Source organism: Oxyura jamaicensis, chromosome 17 (genome assembly GCF_011077185.1).
Source record: "Oxyura jamaicensis isolate SHBP4307 breed ruddy duck chromosome 17, BPBGC_Ojam_1.0, whole genome shotgun sequence".
NCBI classification, from domain to species: domain Eukaryota; kingdom Metazoa; phylum Chordata; class Aves; order Anseriformes; family Anatidae; genus Oxyura; species Oxyura jamaicensis.
The window spans coordinates 10,818,855-10,838,988 of NC_048909.1; the positions used below are offsets into that span (position 1 = coordinate 10,818,855).

The 20,134-nt window shown below is 40.3% G+C and overlaps 1 protein-coding gene across 3 annotated transcripts in view; it reads right to left on the bottom strand.

The window, feature by feature from the left end:
- MAPKAP1 (MAPK associated protein 1) overlaps window positions 1-20,134 on the bottom strand; it is a 112,231-nt gene that overhangs the window by 81,963 nt on the left and 10,134 nt on the right. For all 3 annotated transcript variants that reach the window (XM_035341648.1, XM_035341646.1, XM_035341647.1), the window contains exons 2-4: window positions 10,385-10,708; window positions 5,446-5,535; window positions 502-650 (exon numbers count right to left, since the gene is read on the bottom strand). In XM_035341648.1, coding sequence (XP_035197539.1) covers window positions 502-650; window positions 5,446-5,535; window positions 10,385-10,643 — 498 coding nt within the window. In that variant the 5' untranslated portion in view covers window positions 10,644-10,708. The remainder of the gene's footprint in view (window positions 1-501; window positions 651-5,445; window positions 5,536-10,384; window positions 10,709-20,134) is intronic.

The window sequence follows — 20,134 nt, forward strand, 5'->3', positions numbered from 1 at the left end:
CAGATCTTGTCCTGTTGCAGCAATGCTTTTCTACCCTCTAAACAGAGGGTGGATTTTTCTACTATTGTGAGAGCATTTTGAAGATAAAGACAGCACAAACAGCGGAATATTTACCAAGTGCTGTAATGTGACTAAGCAGAAGAGACTTTCAGAAGTGCCAAATAACCAATCATTTATACAAAGGGTCTCAGCATCGACTCTAAGATCTAGAACTCTGCCACACTATATGTTTACCTAACAAACCTGCTGGAGGAGAAAAACAGAAAGGTAAGGCACAATTTTGTAATGAAAAGTGAAGAACGGGTTCTACTGAATCTGGAACTATTATGTTTAAGACGAAGAAATGCATGTTTCCAGGTAACAATTCCAAAATAACTAATGGCCTACTACAAAGGCTAATTAACGTTTGAACCAGTAAATGCACACGAGAACTGCCTAAGGCTTATCATTTGCAGGTCAGGGATCACCTAGATATAACAGAAAAATACCTGGTTTACTTACCTTGCCATCAAATTTTGAGTACTCATTGAAGGGGTTATTCAGCTGTAGTGGACACTGCTCAAGGCGCACAGACAATATTGACTGCTTTCCAGAACACGGAGATTTTACTCTGAAATTCTTTTTTTCAAATAGTGAGCTCAGCTCCTCTGCTGTAGATCAGAAAAGAGATGAGAGTATTGTATTAGCAGATGTACACAGACTACTGATTAGAAAAAAAAAATGACATTATAAGAGGGATAACACAAAGTATATCAAATAGTAAATGCTTTAGCAAGACAGGATCTACCACCACTATTTTATAGCCCAAAGTATGAAGATACTAGAAGTTTAAACAATGCTAACATCTGGCTGAGGAAGAGATGCATTTTTCCCCATACAAAGAACTCATCACTACAAGATCCACTTGAGATAAAAATAAAGGTTCAAAAAGAGAATTAGGCAGTTTGGGTCTTTCTGTTTTTTTTTTTTTTTTTTTTTTTTTTTTCCTAAAGAACTGTTGTTACATCTGCAATAGGCCATGCAATAGCACTTCAAATTGAGCTTGTAACATGTGTTATTACACTCCATTACTATACTATAACGTTACTGCTGCCAACAGAACGCTAGAGACTACACCTGATCCAAAAGAACCATTCCTTTTACTTCTCGTGGTAGACTGGATGTGGTCTCCTCTCAAAGTGTCAAACCTGCAAACACCATTCAGGACAATTTAAAAAAGCTAAAAAGATTTCTAAGAACAAAGGTAATATGAGTTAATGAGTACTTTATGGGGTCTGTGAGGTCTCATAAAAGCTTCCATCATAAAGCTCTTTTCATATGAAGAGACTGCATAGCTGAATAACCAGCAACAGTTTAACTCAAAATTTACAAGAATACTTAAATAAATAAATTAAATTAAATAGGGCTTCTTGTGTTACAAGGACACTACAAAATCAGGACAGAGCCTGGGGTGTTTTAGCATTATTAATACCAATGGGTCTCACCTGCAAGAAACTGTGACTGAATCTGGACAAGTTTTCTCCACATCTGCTCTAGGAGCAAAGAACCCCCAAACCCAATCAATCATTATCTGAGAACCAGCACCAGTTTTCCTGGACTGACCCTGCTCTGCCTTCATGTATTTGGATTCTCTCACATCTCAAAGATTTACGTGTTGCTCCTCCAGGGAAATGAAAAAGCTCCTAAGGCAGACTGACTAGGGACTCTATCTACAGGGAGTTGATTCATTTCTTAAACTGTAAAATTAAAACTTGTCAGATTATAGCTACTCAAAAACGCAATTTTGCCAGCCTGAAAATTCGAGCAGTTGTCAAACGTATTAAATATTTGTACTAATGGGTACCTAACAGTCTTGTGAGAGGCTGCGATTAACCAAAAAAGTTTGATTAAACGCTTTTTAAAAATATGGCAATTTAAACACCACTAGGAATTCTGTTTTTTGTCACAAGCTTACCTTTGTTAAAAACAAACAAAAAAGCTACCAAGCAAACAACAACAACAAACTCAACTACAATTATGCTAGAGCATTATCCCTACCTGGTCTTTCTCATCCATTTTTCTGGATTGAAAATAACGGTCTCAACCATTTCTTTTTGATTGAAAATAATGGTCTCATCCATTATGCTTTGGATTGAAAATAATGGATTTAATGGTTCAAGTGAACTAGCAAGTGTTTTAGTCTCTATGGAAACATTAAGATTATTTGCTTATTGTTTCCTTTTTTGGGATGTGCAAAAAGAGGATCTTGAAAATTATTCTGCATTCATTAGTGACATCTGTTTTGCTTTGAGTTCTGTATAGCTTTCACGCAAGTCACCTTACGTGACTGATGGGTTTAAGTAACAGCACATTCTATAGGACAGTAAATTCAGCTGGCAGACGAAACAGTTTTCCTTTTCAAAAAAAAATAATAATCACAATTTCAAAAAATTCACCCCGTTTAGGAAGAACAACCTAAGACCTTCTGAAGATTTGTACAAAAAGCCTAGAAAATAAATTCTAAAACTACCATCTTTCATCACGTGCTTTGTCAAGTCATTCCTTATAGACTCCAACTGAGAGAGTTGCAATTATTCCCTTCAGCTTAGGAAAAAGCATTTTTAAAGTTTATGGAAAAAATAATGGGAAAAGACCTATTTTTTTTTTTACATTGAACTACCTTTAACAGTGTAATTTTTATTTCTCAATTGAAAGTAAGCTTTCCTGTTATTCCGTGCATGTTTTTGTTCCAACTTGTGGTTTTGTTAGCTATACAAGTTACTGTATATGGGCTGAAGTCTGAGGTTTTTGAATGACTCTGTCAGTACATTGTGAATTCACATTCTATTTGTTCCTAAATGAATTAATGGAAGATGAAAATACAGTGACTTAGTATTTGCTTTCATAGGCTACTCTAAAAGTACCTAGCATTTTATAAAAGAAGAGTAACCTTTTCCTATGTGTATCAACATTTGCTTTATAGAACTCACAAATTGCTTTACTAAGATAGCAAGACCTCTACACGACATGAAGCTGAGATGCTGTTTTAATTCTACTGAAAAAGAACTGATGCACATAAAGCTGAAGTGAATTGGTGGCACAGCTGAACAAAAAAGACCTCCAGTGTGTTCCACTTCACTTCCAGTCAGTCAGTGCCCCTGAAGCATCTTTGTATTTGTTAGTCCCCTAACCAACTCCAAACGCACAGTTTCTTTTCTACAACCTCCTCTCAAATTCATTCCTTTCACAAGGCAAGGAGCTTGTCTCATGATGGCAGGCAAACAGATGAGTACAAAATACTTACCGTATTTCTTACTACCATATACAAAATTACTCGTCTCTCACTTCCCTTTATCCTGCTTAGTAGACTTTTTATTTATGGAATAAATAATTAAAAAAATCACAAAGGATACTCATTTGCCTAACACCTCAAATGATGACTACATATCCACCTCCAGGACAATGCAAACGCTAGTAAGAGTTTCCTTTTACAGGAGGGCATCTCTCTGTGATGAGTTATTTATGGAGATGATGCTATCAGACTAACGCAGTACAAAACAGCAACCTTCCAGCATCCCTTTAGTTTGCAAGCTGTCAGCCATAGCTTGACTTTGTCTAAAGCTCAGATAAACACAGTTGGAAGAAGACAGCCAAATTCCCCCACTTGAGAACTGCTGTATCTATTGTTACTTCTTTAATACATATTTACCAATAATGCTAAACTCAAGGAACAGAACAGACAGCATCTCACGCACAGAACAAAAAGGAAGATACAGATGATATATTTTAAAGCTTCTCTTTTTCCTGGCCTATTACTACTGAGTTGCTCTTCATGCAAGTAAGTGAAGGAACATGAAGAACCTCAGTTACTAAGCTGGGAAAGAAAATCAATGCTGCCAATAGAGAGAGATACCAAGTGCCTGGAGTTTTTACGTAGTTTATTTTTTTATTTAAATTTGATCTGCAGCGGGGAGGTACTGATCCATCCGCCTGCTTCTGCAGCGGCAAACGAAAGCCCAGCATATTTTTACAGAGCAGGACACTTCCTTCGCTGCTGGTCGATGCATCATGTTTATCTTCAAGGGACAGTGTAAAGGGAACTAAATGTCATGGTAGAGCCTACGTGAATAAGAAAACACACGGACAGGAGGAAACTGAAACCTGAGTGCAATTTGGATATTTCTGCAAAAAAGTATCAAGCAGCTAAATTAGGGATAAGGAAAAAATGAATTGCATCACCAATGGTCAAACATTACAAAGATGTTGACCAAAGAGTTTGAGGTTATGGCAAATTAAACTTTAAAACGTACAGCTCAGCTTACAGAAATAAAGGCAGAAACATTTCAGAATGCATTACTAGAGGTATGAAACACAGCTGAACACTGTACTAAGGATTAGTGCAACCGGGTTGCTCATGTGAGCAGTTTTGTTCACTCCTCTAAAAAGAGATGCTATAGAACTGGAAAAGGCTCTGCAAATAACAGCCAGGAAGATACAAGGATTTAGGCAAAAAAAAAGGAGATTACATGGGGACTTCATTAAGATATACACAAATTTTGAAAGAAGTAGGCATGACAGACCACACAAAGGTTGAATGTGTGTCAAATACAACAGGAATAGATACTAGCTTGAACTATAAAATAAGAGAACTGAGACAGATTTTTAATTTCATACATTACAATTCAAGCTATGTAGAACAACCAGTCAGAAACACTTCATTATATAACAAAAAAGCAGCATATTCTTGTAGAAGTTACTGACACTAGTATAAGCCACGACAGCATTTATTACACTTTTGTTTAAATAGATCGCAAATAGACTTCCCCCTTATCCAGAGAAGTGACTACAAAAATTCTATAAATATAATTTCTAAGAAATTCCTCCTTACTGTGTAGACCAAATACCTCTGGAAATAGCCAGAAAACCATAACTTGTATGGAGATGTTGATCCTGCATTTTGAACGCAGACACTTGCCAATCAGGTACTGTACAGCAACGATAGTCTCTCCTCTTACTTAAATATCTCACAATAACACTAAAATCTTTCCTGTTGCCACCTCTTGCTCAGTGAGATAATGAAAGTCTTAGAAGATAACAAAGTTGTTACAAGATGACAGAACACACAAACACTGTATTAACAACTTACATTCAAAAAAAAAAAAAAGCACCCACTCTAAGTAGTTCAAACCAACACACTAGATTTTAAAAAATTAATCCTTACTTTGCCTTTATTAATAATTTGGAACGCCCAGTCATAGCTGAAAACAAATGGGAGGCCTGTGCCCCCCAACCCCCCAACCAACACACTATGGGAACCGCATAACTGGCAATGGCAGGCTAATACAATAACTAGGATTTCCTTTATGCCTTGAAAGTTGAAGTGAAAATTACAAACTGAAAACACCGTAACCATCAAAAGCAGAAAAAAAAAAAAAAACAGCAGGAAAATAGATCTTTTCTTCTTACCTGAGTAAGAAGTATTTCTGTCTTTCCACTGAACATTTTTGCATTTTATTTGATTTTGTCTCTCTTTCCGCAGACGTTCTAGTCTCTGAGCTTGAAAAGAAATATTATAACTATAAGTTTGTCAATGAAAGTTTACTATAAACAAAGACATAATTAACTACCTTTATATGAATAAAGATGTTTTATACTGCATGTGTAGGGGAAAAAGTCATAAAATTTTAAAGGTGGCACCCCTGAAAAGCAAATACCAACAAAAACATGAAAATGTTCTTGATTTATAATTGAAATTAGAGGATATAAAACATTAATAGAGATCATAAAGATAGTATTAACATGGAAGAGAATAATAAAATGTGAAAACTTCTGTGATTAATATGACATTTCATTATATAAATCATTAATAACGGTCTTAAAGGAATTTTAATGCACAAATGAACTGAAGTGAATATTACATTACAGGAATAAAATTACTGTTATGAATTACTCTACCCGTTTCAAAAATTAAAGATAAATGAACTCAGACTAGACTATTAAAGTTTTAAATATAAAATCCTTTATCTAAAAATCATGAAAATTATAAAATGTCAAAGCTATATAAATTAGCATAGCTTTTTCTTCAGTGTGCTGAAACAGTTTATAGGTAGTAAAATAAATGATTTGTATCTTCACAACATTAGTCAAATCTTAAAATGAATATAATATTTCCTTACGTGTATTTTGACTCCATCTTCAAAACAGGGTTTGCAAAAAGCCTCAAGTAGTTGTGATACCAAAGAACTTACAGGCCAGGGTACCAGACAATACCTTAGATCATCTTTTTGTTGACTGTCTCCTGAGAGAGATCTTACTGTTAACTAACCCTGGGAGCAGCTACCCAAACAATGACCACAAGAATTAACCGACGTTATGAAGATACACTCAAAATAAGAAAGAAGATTAGACTGGAAAGTAGAACTAATAATGTTGATCACTGAAGGAAACAATTTGCTAGATATATTAGCAATTTTGATGTATTGAGATAATTCATTAACTAAAATGGGTTTTTAGAAGAGATTCTAAAATACTAAATTACTCTGACAATTTTTAGATACAATTTGAGTTCCCGGAGCCACTTCACCAATTAAAACAAGGTTAATAAATATTTTCTATTCTTTCTACTATTCTTGTTTTTCATTTAGCCCTTGAAATGAACTGTGGACAGAGAAATAAATCTGCCATACCCCCCAAAAGTATTAATGTGGTAACTGATGAAAAAATATTAAAATTCTTCACATACTTTGAAGTTTAACAGCTGCAACAAGCAGTTGAAGGTACAGACACAAACGGGGACTGCAGTGCCTATTTCCCACAGACACGAGGTCAGTGCCTAAATCCTTCTGTGCATCTTACTGTTCATTAAATAAGGAAGGTCGCATCCCTGCTTATGAGGGGAAATATTGGGTAAACCACTATTGCAGTGTAGATATTTTATTCTAAAATAAATGTCTTTTCCTTCCCCCCCTCTAATTACTGTCCTGACTGAAGTTCAAAATTACCTCCCCAAACCCTTTCTTCCTAAACAGGCAGCCCTTCATAAAACATCCGTTTTTGACAGGAATCTAACAGACGAAGGAGAACACGAGAACAAAAATGAGAACGAGGCACGTCTTCATCCCGTTTGGCGGCCGCCATCAGCAGCTCGCCCTTCAACAGCAGGGCTTCGACCCACGGGGGGACCACGGCCCCAGGACACCCGCCCAGCCGGCGGCCCTGAAATCAGGTCGTGCACCTCGGCCTGGGGAAGCAAGGGTCGCTTCCAGCCCTTGCCAGAACAGACGTACCAAAGTGCAGCCAGTCTTCACTACCTCAGTCCAGTTCTTCCATCTACAGTCGATGGTAAGTTATCGCTCATTGGGGGACTGCTTTAGAGCAACTCCAAATGAGATGGAATGATCAGTACCACATTAGAAGTCTGAATTACTTAAGGTTTGTTCTTACAAGCATGTTAGCCTGAAAGCTTTCTGTGTGAAATATGCCAGCGACCAAGTGTTGTCTCAGCTAGACAAGCCTTTGTTTACAGCCACATGGATGGAGAAAGATGCTTCATTCCCCTACTTGTAGCACCTTGCACAAACCTATCTCGGCTTTACTTTTTTTTTTTTTTTTTCTGGGTAGGGCAGCATCAAGGCAGTGAGGGGATGGAGCCAAGAGCCAGAAGACCCCATGACCCATCCAACTCCTGCAGAAAAGGAGGAAAAATGTGATGGTACACAATACCTGCACTCTCCCAGAACACAATGTGTAATACCATAATGTCTCACCCATTGTGCATCCCGTTCAAATCTTAGGGGATAACTTTGATACTGGGATGCATATAAAATTAATTTCCAAATCGGCATATCTGCACAAGATCTACTTAATAACCAATACTTCTATAGCCTCGCAGATGTGCTGACTCTTCCGCAGTAACCTGTTATTTCTATAATTTACCGAACAGATACAGCGCTCGTAAGGTGCTTAACAATAAAAGGCAATGTACTTTACAACAGTTTTGTAAAAGATAAAAAGTTATACTCCATCCAAAAACAACAATTAAAGACAATAAGTAAACAATTCTGTTTAGGACTGTATAAAAAACAGGAGAATAAAGAGCTAACATGTAAAAAAAATCTACCACTACTACCTGTTGATACACAAAATTACCCTATCTTCATTTGTTTCCACATGTAAGAACTTTTTAAACTGCTTTTCAGAGAACAAACATTTCCTGCTCTTCCTAAATCTACTCAGGTAGTTACAGATTCCATACAAAAAGAAATGTCCTTATGTCTACAGATTTTAGGAGCAAAAATTGGAGATTTCGCAGGTAATGAGTTTTCATGCTTGAGACATACAGACCCCTGGTTTTATGTATGAGACATAGTAAATATTCTAAAAACTACACACTTACAGAATGAGCATAACACTTATGTTTGATACTATTTTGGTTACAGAATAAGAGGTAAGGTTAATTTAAATGATTTCCCTTTAACATACTTAACAGCAGATCAATTTTTGTTCTGAATTATTCCAACTGTTTTTTTTCCACACCACTAAAACTCGGTTAATCCTAACACAACAGCGGCCATTTTTCAATAGTAGTAGCATTATTAAAGGACACTTTGCTATTATTCTTCAAAAATAAAAGATGCCTTTAAATGGAGCTGAAAAATAGTTTATTAGGGAAAACTCAAAGTTACTCAATGTCTTTTATATCAGATAAAAAGCACACTTTTAGATATGATCTTTATTTTTTGAAACAAACTTCACCAAACCTCGAAGTGTTATGTAGCATAATTTAAAGGCATTTTCAAACAGTGACAGGACACATCAAAACAGTTCCTAATTTTAGACAGTAAACAACTTGCTTATGACAAGAAGCATGTAATATGTCCTTTACATATGACCATATATATGTAATATGTCCTTTACATATGACCATATACGTATCTTAATATACACGTTTTCTTCCATCTCTTCCAATTTCTAAGTACTTGTTTACTGCAAAAAGCATTTATATTAAAAAGTTAGCTTTCTATTTACTTTATTCTTCCTTTATTTTTGAAAAGGGTTCAGTAGCGATCAGCCTGCATTTTTGTAGGCTTTTTTTCCCCGTTTTAAATCATCAGCTGATTGCCTTGATAATTGAATTAGGTTATTGGTTATACCAGCACACATGATAGAACGTAAAAGACATTCCATATGAAAGAAGGCAAAAAAAATGGCTCCCCATTGGACTGAGCTTTTTTACCTTTATTTTAGAATATGCCACCAACTGCAAACTGAAACAGTTTCAAAACATAATTTAAATGGAGATTATTTCATCAGTCTACTTGGTGAAATAAAAAAATCTCTGGAGCAATTCTGAAAATATTTAATCTTTGCCTCTTCTTCCTTATAAATTGTAACATCAACTGAGTTAAACAAATCTTCATGGACAATGCTGTACAATCTGGCACATTAAACTTTTCAACATGCCTTTGAGTCAGTTGCAGCTACATCTTCAGCTTATTTCTGAACGTAACTCGTGAGAACAAAAGATCAGTGCTCTGTCTTTTCTGCAACTTTTGACAAATTCTTATTTGTAAAAGGTATTACTAGGTATCTCATACCATACATTTCACTTGTTAGGCAGAGCACAGATGTTTTTTCTGAGCTCTAGGTGGTGTTATAATACCTTCAGAAATAATTTGGAAAAATAGGATGTACTGTAACAGAAATAAAGAGATCAGTATTAACTACCCAATACCAACCATTTCATACATATTCAATATTGCAGAATTTTTGCACTTCACATTATTTGGGTATAAGTAGAAATCGAATCGTTCCTAACAACAAATGGGACCGTTTTCTTCCCATCAAGATAAACCGACCATATTCTGAAAGGGTCCTTAGACTTACTAATTGGTAACTTAAATCCTAGCTCAAAGATTTTCTCAGATATAAGACTTCAAAAGACAAAATACAGACAAATCATTCACTTCATTGCCTCACAAACTTCATTCCTCTCTTCTATAACAAATAGATTTGATGCATCACTAGGTAGATTTTTCTGAGAAAAGAACGATCCTGTTCAAAAGTTAACACCCCTCCAGACAGTAACAATAGAAATATCAAAGACTGTTCACGTACTTTGGATTTAGACTTGATGTCTTTACAAGTTAATTTTTTTTATGTACAAAGCCGACTACCTCAATGTTCCTCTGTACATGATTAAGTAAAATAGCAATTAAAATTCAGTTGACAGCACACTAAAGTATCTGAATCATAATATGTCCTTTTACAAAAAGGGTCTCTACCTTACAAAAGGAAAACTTTAGCAGGTTTCTAGCTAGTCATGCTCTGATTTGCCCATGCATGCCACACCAACAGAAACTGAACGTAAAAGGCTAACCTTGTTTTTGCAGCAAATATCACTTACCTGTGTTTGATCGTCTTCTAATTCCGAAGTCCCAGCTTGAGGTAATATCAACTGATTGGGAATATACATAGCCCTGAGTCTCACCATTGCTTCCCTGTGTTTCTGAACCACTGTCCCCATAGGTTGACGAGGGATTAAACTTCTCCAGGTCGACATCATGATCTATCAGGACCATTTCACACATCCCTGTGTCATCACTGGTCACGTGTGACTGCCGAATATGAGCAAGTATAATTGTTGGGTTGTCCAGGAAAGCCATTCTGTACACAGGACCACCACTTCACTGTACTATCTTCTCTCCATCTTGTTCCATGGACACTGTACCTAGAAATACAACAAACACAGCACTTAGGGAAACCCAAACAAATAAACAAAACAAAAAATCACAAATAAATACTGAATCAAGATGCATCATATCCTGGATGCATAAAATCTTATGCAATTTTGTTCAGTGAACTATTTTAATTCTGCTCCACTTTAAGTTACAGTGCTTGCTGAGATCCATTTAAAGAACGGTGGCTTTGGAGGACAGCTTGCAACCTGAATCCCAAGAGAACCAAACAAAACAGCTCCAGACAGCTCCCTTTGCTTTCCAAGGAACGGCTGCTATTAGGCGAAATATTCTAAGTACTACGCACAGAAGGATGGAGAAAATGTACACAAAATAAACAGTTGCCTATTAAAAATAATAAATTTACAAAAGCAGATTGGATTTTGAATTTCCTTTCACCCATCATAACAGTGTTTGTTTTCCTTCTGCCTCTGCAACTCTTTGATTACCCGATTCCAGCCCCTTCAGAATTCAGATTTCCAGGAAAGACTTTAAACACGAAGAGATTCGTATCTCAGGGCTGAATATTGAACATCTGCTGCTGCGCGGTGCTTCGTATAGGACAACTGTTGTAATACAGAAAGAGCTCTATGATCACATACCACACGCCTGAATTCCCAAACACTTCAACAACAGCAGTTACCCCTTATCTAAAATACTTCATTCAGAGTACTCAAGAGGCCTTACAAAACAAAGCAGCAGGTAAAACAAACAAACAACCCCCCCACTCAAACAGTTGCCCCATTTTACTGTAGCTGAGGATTTACAGTTATTTAATCTAATTCCAGTCTGGGCTGCCTCAGATGGAGCAGCTGCCTGGCCCCCCGTTTCCACCACCTCCACGGGCCAGCACGAGCACTTGTGCAGCTGTGAGGCAGGCCAGGTCAGAACAGTGTCCTGCTGACAACCAACCCGAACAGCAAAGGAGGTACTCATTGCCAGGCTCATTTGTGAAGAGCTGCACGAGCAGCAGCACCATGGGAGGAGAGCTGGGGGCCCCCGGCAGCAGCGGGGCTCGGGGCCTGAAGCAGGGGGAGCTGCTGGGCTTTGGACCTCTGCTCCTGGGGAGGAGCAAGCCCAGAAGTGAACTCCAAAAGTTCAGAATCACCACTGCTTTTCTGATCATTTGCGTATCTCTGAACAAAAGTTTATGCCAGCTATAGAACATAAAAGCAAACAGGAAAAACCCTAACGTTACTGTTTGCAAAACATCTGTCAGCAAAAGGAAAATTAAATTTAAATCCCACAAAGTAGTATGCCATGGAAATCTGGTAAAGGCAGCTGGCCTTTTCTTGGTGGATTTTAACAGAACAAAGTGAAAGAGAGCATGAGCCAGGCTTGTTCCAGGACCAGCAAACGCATTCATTTTCCCATAGGCTTCCAAGGCTAGAGGTATATATTAATATAAGGAGCCTTGCTACGCAGCTTCTGCATTTAGTTGAAAATAAAAGTAATACTTTATTTGCGTACCCATTTAATCAGAGCTAAAGCTAAATTTTGAAGATACATTGCAAGATTGCAAGCTGCAAATTTACCACCTCTACTAGTGTCCTCCCCACCACCAAACAGCAGCACCCGGCAGGCAGAACATTCCATAAGCAGAGAGTTAAATCCTCCACCATCTTAGGTCTGCTTCCTTCCTTGGCCACAAACGCTGCCGTTTCTTTTCTGAGAGGCTGTGTCTTTTCCATTTAAAAACAAAAAAAATGGAAGAACTCAGAAGTATTTTATTAAGCAACAGACCCAGCAGCAAGCAGGAACTCAATAACAGAATGGTAGAGAAATAAAGCTGACATGCAGCTCGTTATTAACGGGCTGCCCCCACCATCCGTCTCCGTAAGTTATGCCACCAGCTCGGCCCCCTTGGGGATGGCCGGGCCCACCCAGACATGGCGCCGAGCAGGCCACGCTCGCCGCCTGCCGCAGCTCTCCAGGGGCTGCGCCGAGCCCACGCCCTATTTTTAATTTTCTGACTATTTCTGTTAGGGAAAGTAGGCCTGCCCTCCCTAAGGGCCCCTCCTTGCCCTCAAAGCGAGGGGCCACGAGGCAGACATCGCACCGCTCGGCAGGTGTCTCCTCGCCACAGCGCACGTGCCGGGGGCCCGCGAGCCGTGAGGGTGCGAGCAGCGCCATGAGGCTCCAAGGAGGCCGACACGACCACGAACAGAATGCTGTCTGAATATAATGACTTACACACCGCTTATTAGCAAAAGGCCACGCTTACCTGCAAGCTGTGAGAACTTGTTTAAAAAAGCAACTGCCTTCGGCTTCTAAAAGGTCTGCAAACTCCCAATCAAAAATTACTGCTGCCCCATCAATGTGTCATATAAATGTTGGCATGTTAATTGTGTATTTATAAGATTGTTAATGGTTAGTTAATTTACCTCCCACACTATTATTGTACTTGAAATGATTTAATGTCTGCTAAGGGAGTTAACAACATGTAACAGCAGATGCGAGATTTTTACCTTTATACTCTGTACCCCGACTTCATGCCATTAACAGTCCGTGTGCTCAATTACCCAAGCTTCTTTACAATTTTACACACGCAATCACTTTTCCCATAAACATGAACAGTGAAAAATTACCAGAAATTCTGTTTCAAAGTCTAAAGTTTAATACAAACACATTTTTCTCCCTCCTCTTCAGAATTTTCAAAAGAATACATCTCAATAAAGTGACATTAACTGAAAATTCAATGAATATTTAACACCCCTCAAAATAAGAAAAGAGACCTCAAAATTCAATTTAGATTTTTACGCCATACCTTAGTAGTTGCTATCTACGCTATTCTAAGTGATTCCTCCTTTTGATAAAAGCAGAATTCGATAGCACAGATCCGGTCAGAGGAATGATGACAGTAAAAGAATTCAAAGACCCAAAGTTCAGTTTTGTAAACCTTTATATGAATACCTTTATGCCTCTATGTCATCAATTCCAGCAAAATTACAGATACGAGGTCAATTTTTGGAGCTGCTCAGATTTGCCAGCGTGCAGTCACTTCTGCATTCCTTCTACCCACACACCGCTGTCACACCTGCGGGCAGGAGCTGACTTACACAAGTCAGGGGCTTCCTGAGCACCACCAACTTACACATTCCTCAATCATAAAAAGTAAACGTTCTTTTAATACTTGCGGTATATAAATATTATACTACTATTAAATGAAATACTTTGCAGACAGCTGCCAAGCGCACTCTGTGCAAAGACTAGAAGTGGAAGGAGCAATGTGAAACCCACGCAGCCCTAACAGTATTTATGTATGACATGATATACAGTTTAGTGCTCTGATGATATATGACTTATCAGCAAACACCTTCCATGATTCATCACACGGGTGGACAGACCCAAATCGGCCCCTCACTTTGTTCTCCATCTTTATTATTCATCTGTCTTAGTCTCTGCACATTACCTAATCAACACGCTGGGTACGAACGCTCTCGCTCACCCCCTCTTTGGTCTCCTCGCGGTATTACTGGAGTGCTTCAGGGCCCATCAGGAGCACAGCCTCCTATTAGCCTTGCGCAGTCAGGTAATATCCTCTGCGATGTAAAACTGCACCATCAAGAGGCTGAACGACTCGCCGGGTTTCACAGGGCCTTTGCAGACAATCAGGCAGCTAGATCGCAGCCTGCCCATCGCAAGCATTCCCCTTCCAGTGACCCACTGCTATATTTACGGCACCTAGAGTCTCTCCCAGCAAGAGGAGCACGGCTGTTATGCAGATCAACCTTTTTCACAGTACAGCGTGTAAGTAAAGCACAACGTTCTACAAAGCTACCCTGCTCCCAGCGGGTGACACACAGGTCCCAAACGGAGGGCATGCCGGCACACCTGACTCCGGGGACCTCACGCCTCAGAGGCAGGAACCGACCCCTAACGGAGCTCTGAGAACCACACGCACATGTACAGCTCAGCCCAGAACCACCCGGGTACTGCTGGCACGCCTGCCACTTCACGACTATCGCTCCCAAGGTTGCAAGCCAATGTCACCCTTCCGTGACATGCTGCAACTGACCGAAGGACAAGAAATACTTTCATTGCAGACTACTTCGATATTTATGCCCTTTGTAATTCAAAATCTATCACGTAAGACACTTGAAACTTGCTGCTAGACCTCTACATAAGCTAGAGTAAATGATAAAAATTGGAGAAAGCTGCAAGCAATTAAAAATGTCCTGCTTCAGAAAGAGCTACAACTTTGAAATTCCACCAATTTTAATGTGATAATTTTAAGACTGTTTCGGTTGAAATGGCTAAAAGCAGCTGAAAATTCTCCACAAGATTCTCCAGCCAATTCCTGCAAGGTTATTTCCCCTCTAAATTAAAAAAATAAAAAGTGAAATTTCTTATGCTACAAACCTGTAGCTCGTTTTTTTCTTTTTTATTTTTTCATTTTTTTTTTTTTTTTTCCCCCATGAGGAAAATGTGTTTAAATTGATGGTCCTCCTTGAGGAAGTAATAAGTAACTAAATTCTATTCAATGTGAGCATAAACATTCCAAAGATGCAACTTCTGGAGGGTGCAACTTGGATCTAAAACCATCACTAGTGAACTCAAAACACAGCAGGCTGGAAGAATTATGTAACATTACCTGTCAGCGCTCAAGGGCTTCCGCGTTCACTGAACTTAAACACCTCTCTGGCTGCAGGTCTTTAAAGTGATCTTAAAAACTAATGAAAAAATGCACAGATTAAAATAAAAATTGATTTCTTCCCCCACATCCTACAAGCTGGAATAGGATGGTGTGAATATACTTCAAAATTTATGATTCAGGTTATATGAAATAATTTCACAGTTAACTTCTGTCTGCAATTGCTGAAGAAATGGTTCTGGTTATCTACATTCGCAGCAGGACAAATAATCAAAACCCTTGAATGCCAGACAGACTCCTGTGCACGCAGGATAAAGGGAGGTGAAAAGCAATATATGAAAATTCGAGTTTTCGTTTCAACAAAAGCTCAAGTGCATTTAAGAATGAATAGTTATTTAGAGAAGCTGTCATTTATGCTTAGGCCTATCATTAAAAAAGAAATAATCACTTAAAGTCATTTAAAGAGGTGCTCTTCCACAAGTGATGCTGGAATTTTGAAGTTATGATGAGAAACAACACGTTACACACAACTTCCAACAAATTCTTTGTTAGTTTACGATCCTGTAAATCAGTCTGGCATCAGATATGTATTTTTGTCCGCACGAACCGCTCGGGACTTGGCTGTATTCTTGTTGTCACGCTAGGCAGGACACAAGTTACACCAACTTCAACATTTTAGTTATTGAGCTTTAGGGAAGGAAGGAGAAAATATCGGAGTCTACACGGAAACAACACGCTCTTCTCTAGTTGTTTCCTGATCTTGTCAAATCGTCACTTAATTGCAAACAAGTCAATTCTCTGCTAACCTACGCTATCTTGCATTAAGATTTTACGCAAATAAATAAGTATAAAAAAATGCAGAGATTATAAATTAGGGCAGACAAATCTGTATCTAGGCTCATGCCTGCAAAGAGCATTCTATCAATATAGTGAAATGCTAATCTCCTAATTAACAACCTAATTAGGTAATTATGGCTTTGCAGAGGGATGCCTAAATGAAATATGACAACATGGTCACCTCTTTATATGGCACCTGTGGGCCTTTTCAGCTGTCACTGCAAAGAGTGCAATATCAATTTGAACAGATGACAAAGTGTTGTCATTTTTCATTCTGATATTGTACTGAATGGTTTGGATAGAAACAGTTTAGAGAAGCAGCATCTTGCCTGTGGTTTGTTTTTTTTTTTTTTTTTTCCTAATCTAAATATGTGCAAACACTTTGCTTAATTTTTAATGGCTATGATTACGCTTATTTTTCCATCCTGGCTAGCAAGCATTCCCTGCCACACACTACATCTGCACTGTCGTACTGTAACGACCCCTCACGCTGGAATCACTACGGCCCATTTTCCCAGCCCGTGTTTGGGAGAATTTACTATCCAGAAAAGATACAATTATTTTAATTCATTTTTAAGACTGTTGATTTTAAAATAAAGCAAACCAGGATACCTTTTAAACAACAGATTGCAATTTCCCTTCTATTTTTATTCCTGATGAATACCCTGCCCAGAAACAGGGAGCAGCAGCCGCGAGTCCGGAGGCTGGCTGCACGTCTGCTTGCGCAGAAAGCTGGAAGGAACGCTTTCAGCAACAGCACGGCACTTTTACATGAAACCACAGCTTATCACTCACTTGCCTAAAACACTAAAAGATGATTTGTTAAGCTTTAATATTCCTAAGATGCACATATGTAACATCTACTTGCAGACAGAAGACTAGAAGCACAGGCTCAAGCATCTCAAATACTACACTGCAGTTTCCATTATGATCTTCCAAACACTTTCCCTGATACTATTTAACACGCATCCTGTACAAACTTCAGTCTCCAACAAAAATGACCAAAATAGAAAGCTTCAACATTTTACCCTTTTTTGGCCTGTATAATATTCAGAGAGACAGGAGGAGGCTTTCTAAGGCCACCCCCAAGTCCTTTAGGCTGTTGTGAAGGCATGCAGCTCTGCTTGGACGTTCCTGAGCAAGGCTCACTAGCTGTGTCTCCACCACAGGGACGGCGCTGTTTGTGAGCCGCCCGTGTCCCACCCGCAGAGCTGCTCTGTATAAAGCCTGCCTGCCAGTGCTGAAGCCGAACTTGTCTCAAAGGCGTTTCAAGCACAGGGAGGTCTGCAGCCTTACCAGTCGTGCTCTGGGTCGACTCAGGGCAAAGACCAAGACCTGCTGCACTTACAGTCACCCCACAGGATCTTCAGAAGAGCCTAGGAGCCACAAACACGCCTGCTGCTCCCCGATGCTGACGTGCAGCTGGGTTCACGCGGCTGGAGCCCGTCAGCTTCCCGACCGCACGCCACCCACCTGCACTTGTTTGAGCCAATTCACCAGTCCACTGTCAGAACCATGCTGCTGCACGCAACCGCTCCGTCAGGTTGTTAACTGAAGGTGGTATGTCCCCTCCGAGTACCCCACACAGAGTTGTGTGCCATTCACAGAATGACAATTCAGAATGACACTTAGAGCTCCCATCTTAAAACAGGACTATCAAAATATATATATATATTTATCTCAGATGCCACCAACTGTATATTCATCTTTGCTGGATAACTTATTTTCATAGTTTAGCCTGAACTGGAATATTTTAATGGTTTTCAAACATAACAGAACCCTTTCTTTCTGTAACAGTTCTCTAGACATAGATTTTCAACAAAACAATCACATTTCAGTCCCAGAAAATGTGGCCCTAGATTACCAAGACATTACCTTAAAAGTATTTTATATGAAGCGTTCATTTTGTATACATCAGCCCTAAGAGTACACCCATAAAGGTAGACTTGAAATGTAGGCGGTAAATCTAGCCACCAATACAACTTCCTGCAGTGCACACACCTGATGGTAAACTGCGAGTGAGAGAGAAAAAAGTAGTTTACTAGAATTTAATTCTAACAACTTTTAAGAACTCCTGTTCCCTATATGTATATTTAAGATTAAAACCAGTAATTCCTGGCACCTTTCCTCTACACTCCCCGTTTAGTTTAGCAATACTGCTGCAATTCCTGCCTACAGTTGTTCTCGTCTGAGGTAAAGCTTGAATGACAAGCGAGTGTTTATTTTCTTCTTTCATATATTCTGTGGTGTTTATTTGTTTAATGGAAGTACAAATCAAAACAAGTTGAATGTAAAGCAGCATTTTCCCACTTTGTTGCCACTCTACTTCTTGGTGCACAAACATATTTTTATGGCATAAAAATGTAGCTCTGAACAAGCATGATCATAATCTTATTTTTTCATAGTGTAACAGACCGCAACCTCTTCTGACTTATATAAGCGTTCATGAGCAAAACATCTGCTTAAAAAACTTCCACGACATCAAGCCTCTTTGGTACTCCATGTCAAATGTAACTGGACAGGTACGCGTTGGTTCAATAACCAGTGAGTATCTCCCTTTTCTCTGGCTTTTAACTTTTGTCGTGACAAATTTTTGGTCTTTCTTCTTCACCAGCAGACAAAGCATAACACGGTTAAGAACCTTTGTTCTGCTTTCAGAGTAAGTGATATAGAGAGCACGTCTCAAGTGAAAAGGAAACGAGGCAGGGGTTACATTTGTGTTGTCTTGTACAAGAAACTTGCAGACAACGAGCCGCTAGGTATCACTGTTTCATAAAGCTTCTCAGCACACGCAGCGAACGTTACAACGCATACTGGGATCTCTGTCAGAAGTGCTGCCTAACACAAAGTCCTCATTTGGCCACTTCTTACAAATAGAAAACTGCTGCTAGCCAAACCTAAGACAATAAACTCACTGCAAGGTGTATCTCAAGCATGACGCAGTGTCACAGCCACAAATTACCACGGCACCAAACGATAACCATCTGCAGTGCTGATGGCACTGCAGCAGCACTCTGTGCTACGAGGACCAGCGACGTTACTGTCTGCTTCTGCAGCCCTACGCTGCGGTGGTGTTGGCCTTCCCATTCCCGGGGCCGGCAGGCAGAGCCTGAAGGCAGCCTCAGCGCTGCCACCACCTTCCCAGCAGGTGACACTTGTTCCTGGGGCCACCTTCCCAGCAGGTGACAGTCAGTCCCCCGGGGCAAAGGCAGCACGCAGCTGCCCGCGGGGAGCAGCTGGTCCGGCCCTGGGGCGCACAGCCTGCACCCTACTTACTTCTGGTCCTGCTTGTGAGCATAAGCGGCCTTTTGCAGGGGTGTGTGCTGGTCTACTTCTAACAGAACTTTGAAAGGCTGGGAAGATCTGTGCTACAGAAGGCACAGCGCGGGTCATGGCACCAAGCTGCTTAAATTTCTGAAGCCTTTGTTGAGCAAGAGGAAAAGCTGCACAGTGAGCTGGCTGTCAGGCTTGTCACTCATTGCAGCTGGGTGACACAGTTACACGGAGCACCTCCGCTACTCCTAACGCTCCATTCGAGTTATTTCGGTACCGGTCCGGGCCTTGGCAGCGATCTCGACTTTATAACCTAACTCAGAGTGTCCACGAGCAGCTCTGCTCTGAGCCTGACAAACCAGCAGAGCTTAACCGCGCAGCGTGCCTCTGCCCGACAGCCCCGACACGCAGAGCACAGCGACGCGCTCAGAAGGCCCCGGCTGGGCTCCGCCGCTGCCCGACCCGGGGCCGCCGCCCTGCCTCCGGCCTGCCTCCGGCGCGGACGGCGGCGCCTCCCGGGTCCCCAGCGGCGCTCGGACCGCGCCCGGAGGAACCCTCTGGGACCGCGCGCCCCAGCCGGGCCGGACAGGGCCCGACAGGGCAGGGAAGGGCCGGCCCTCGCCCGCCGCGCTCCCGGCAGCACCGCGCCCCGGGGACCCGCCGCGGACCGGGGCTGGAGGCCACCGAGGCCGGGCGCCGCCGGGCACGCACCGCG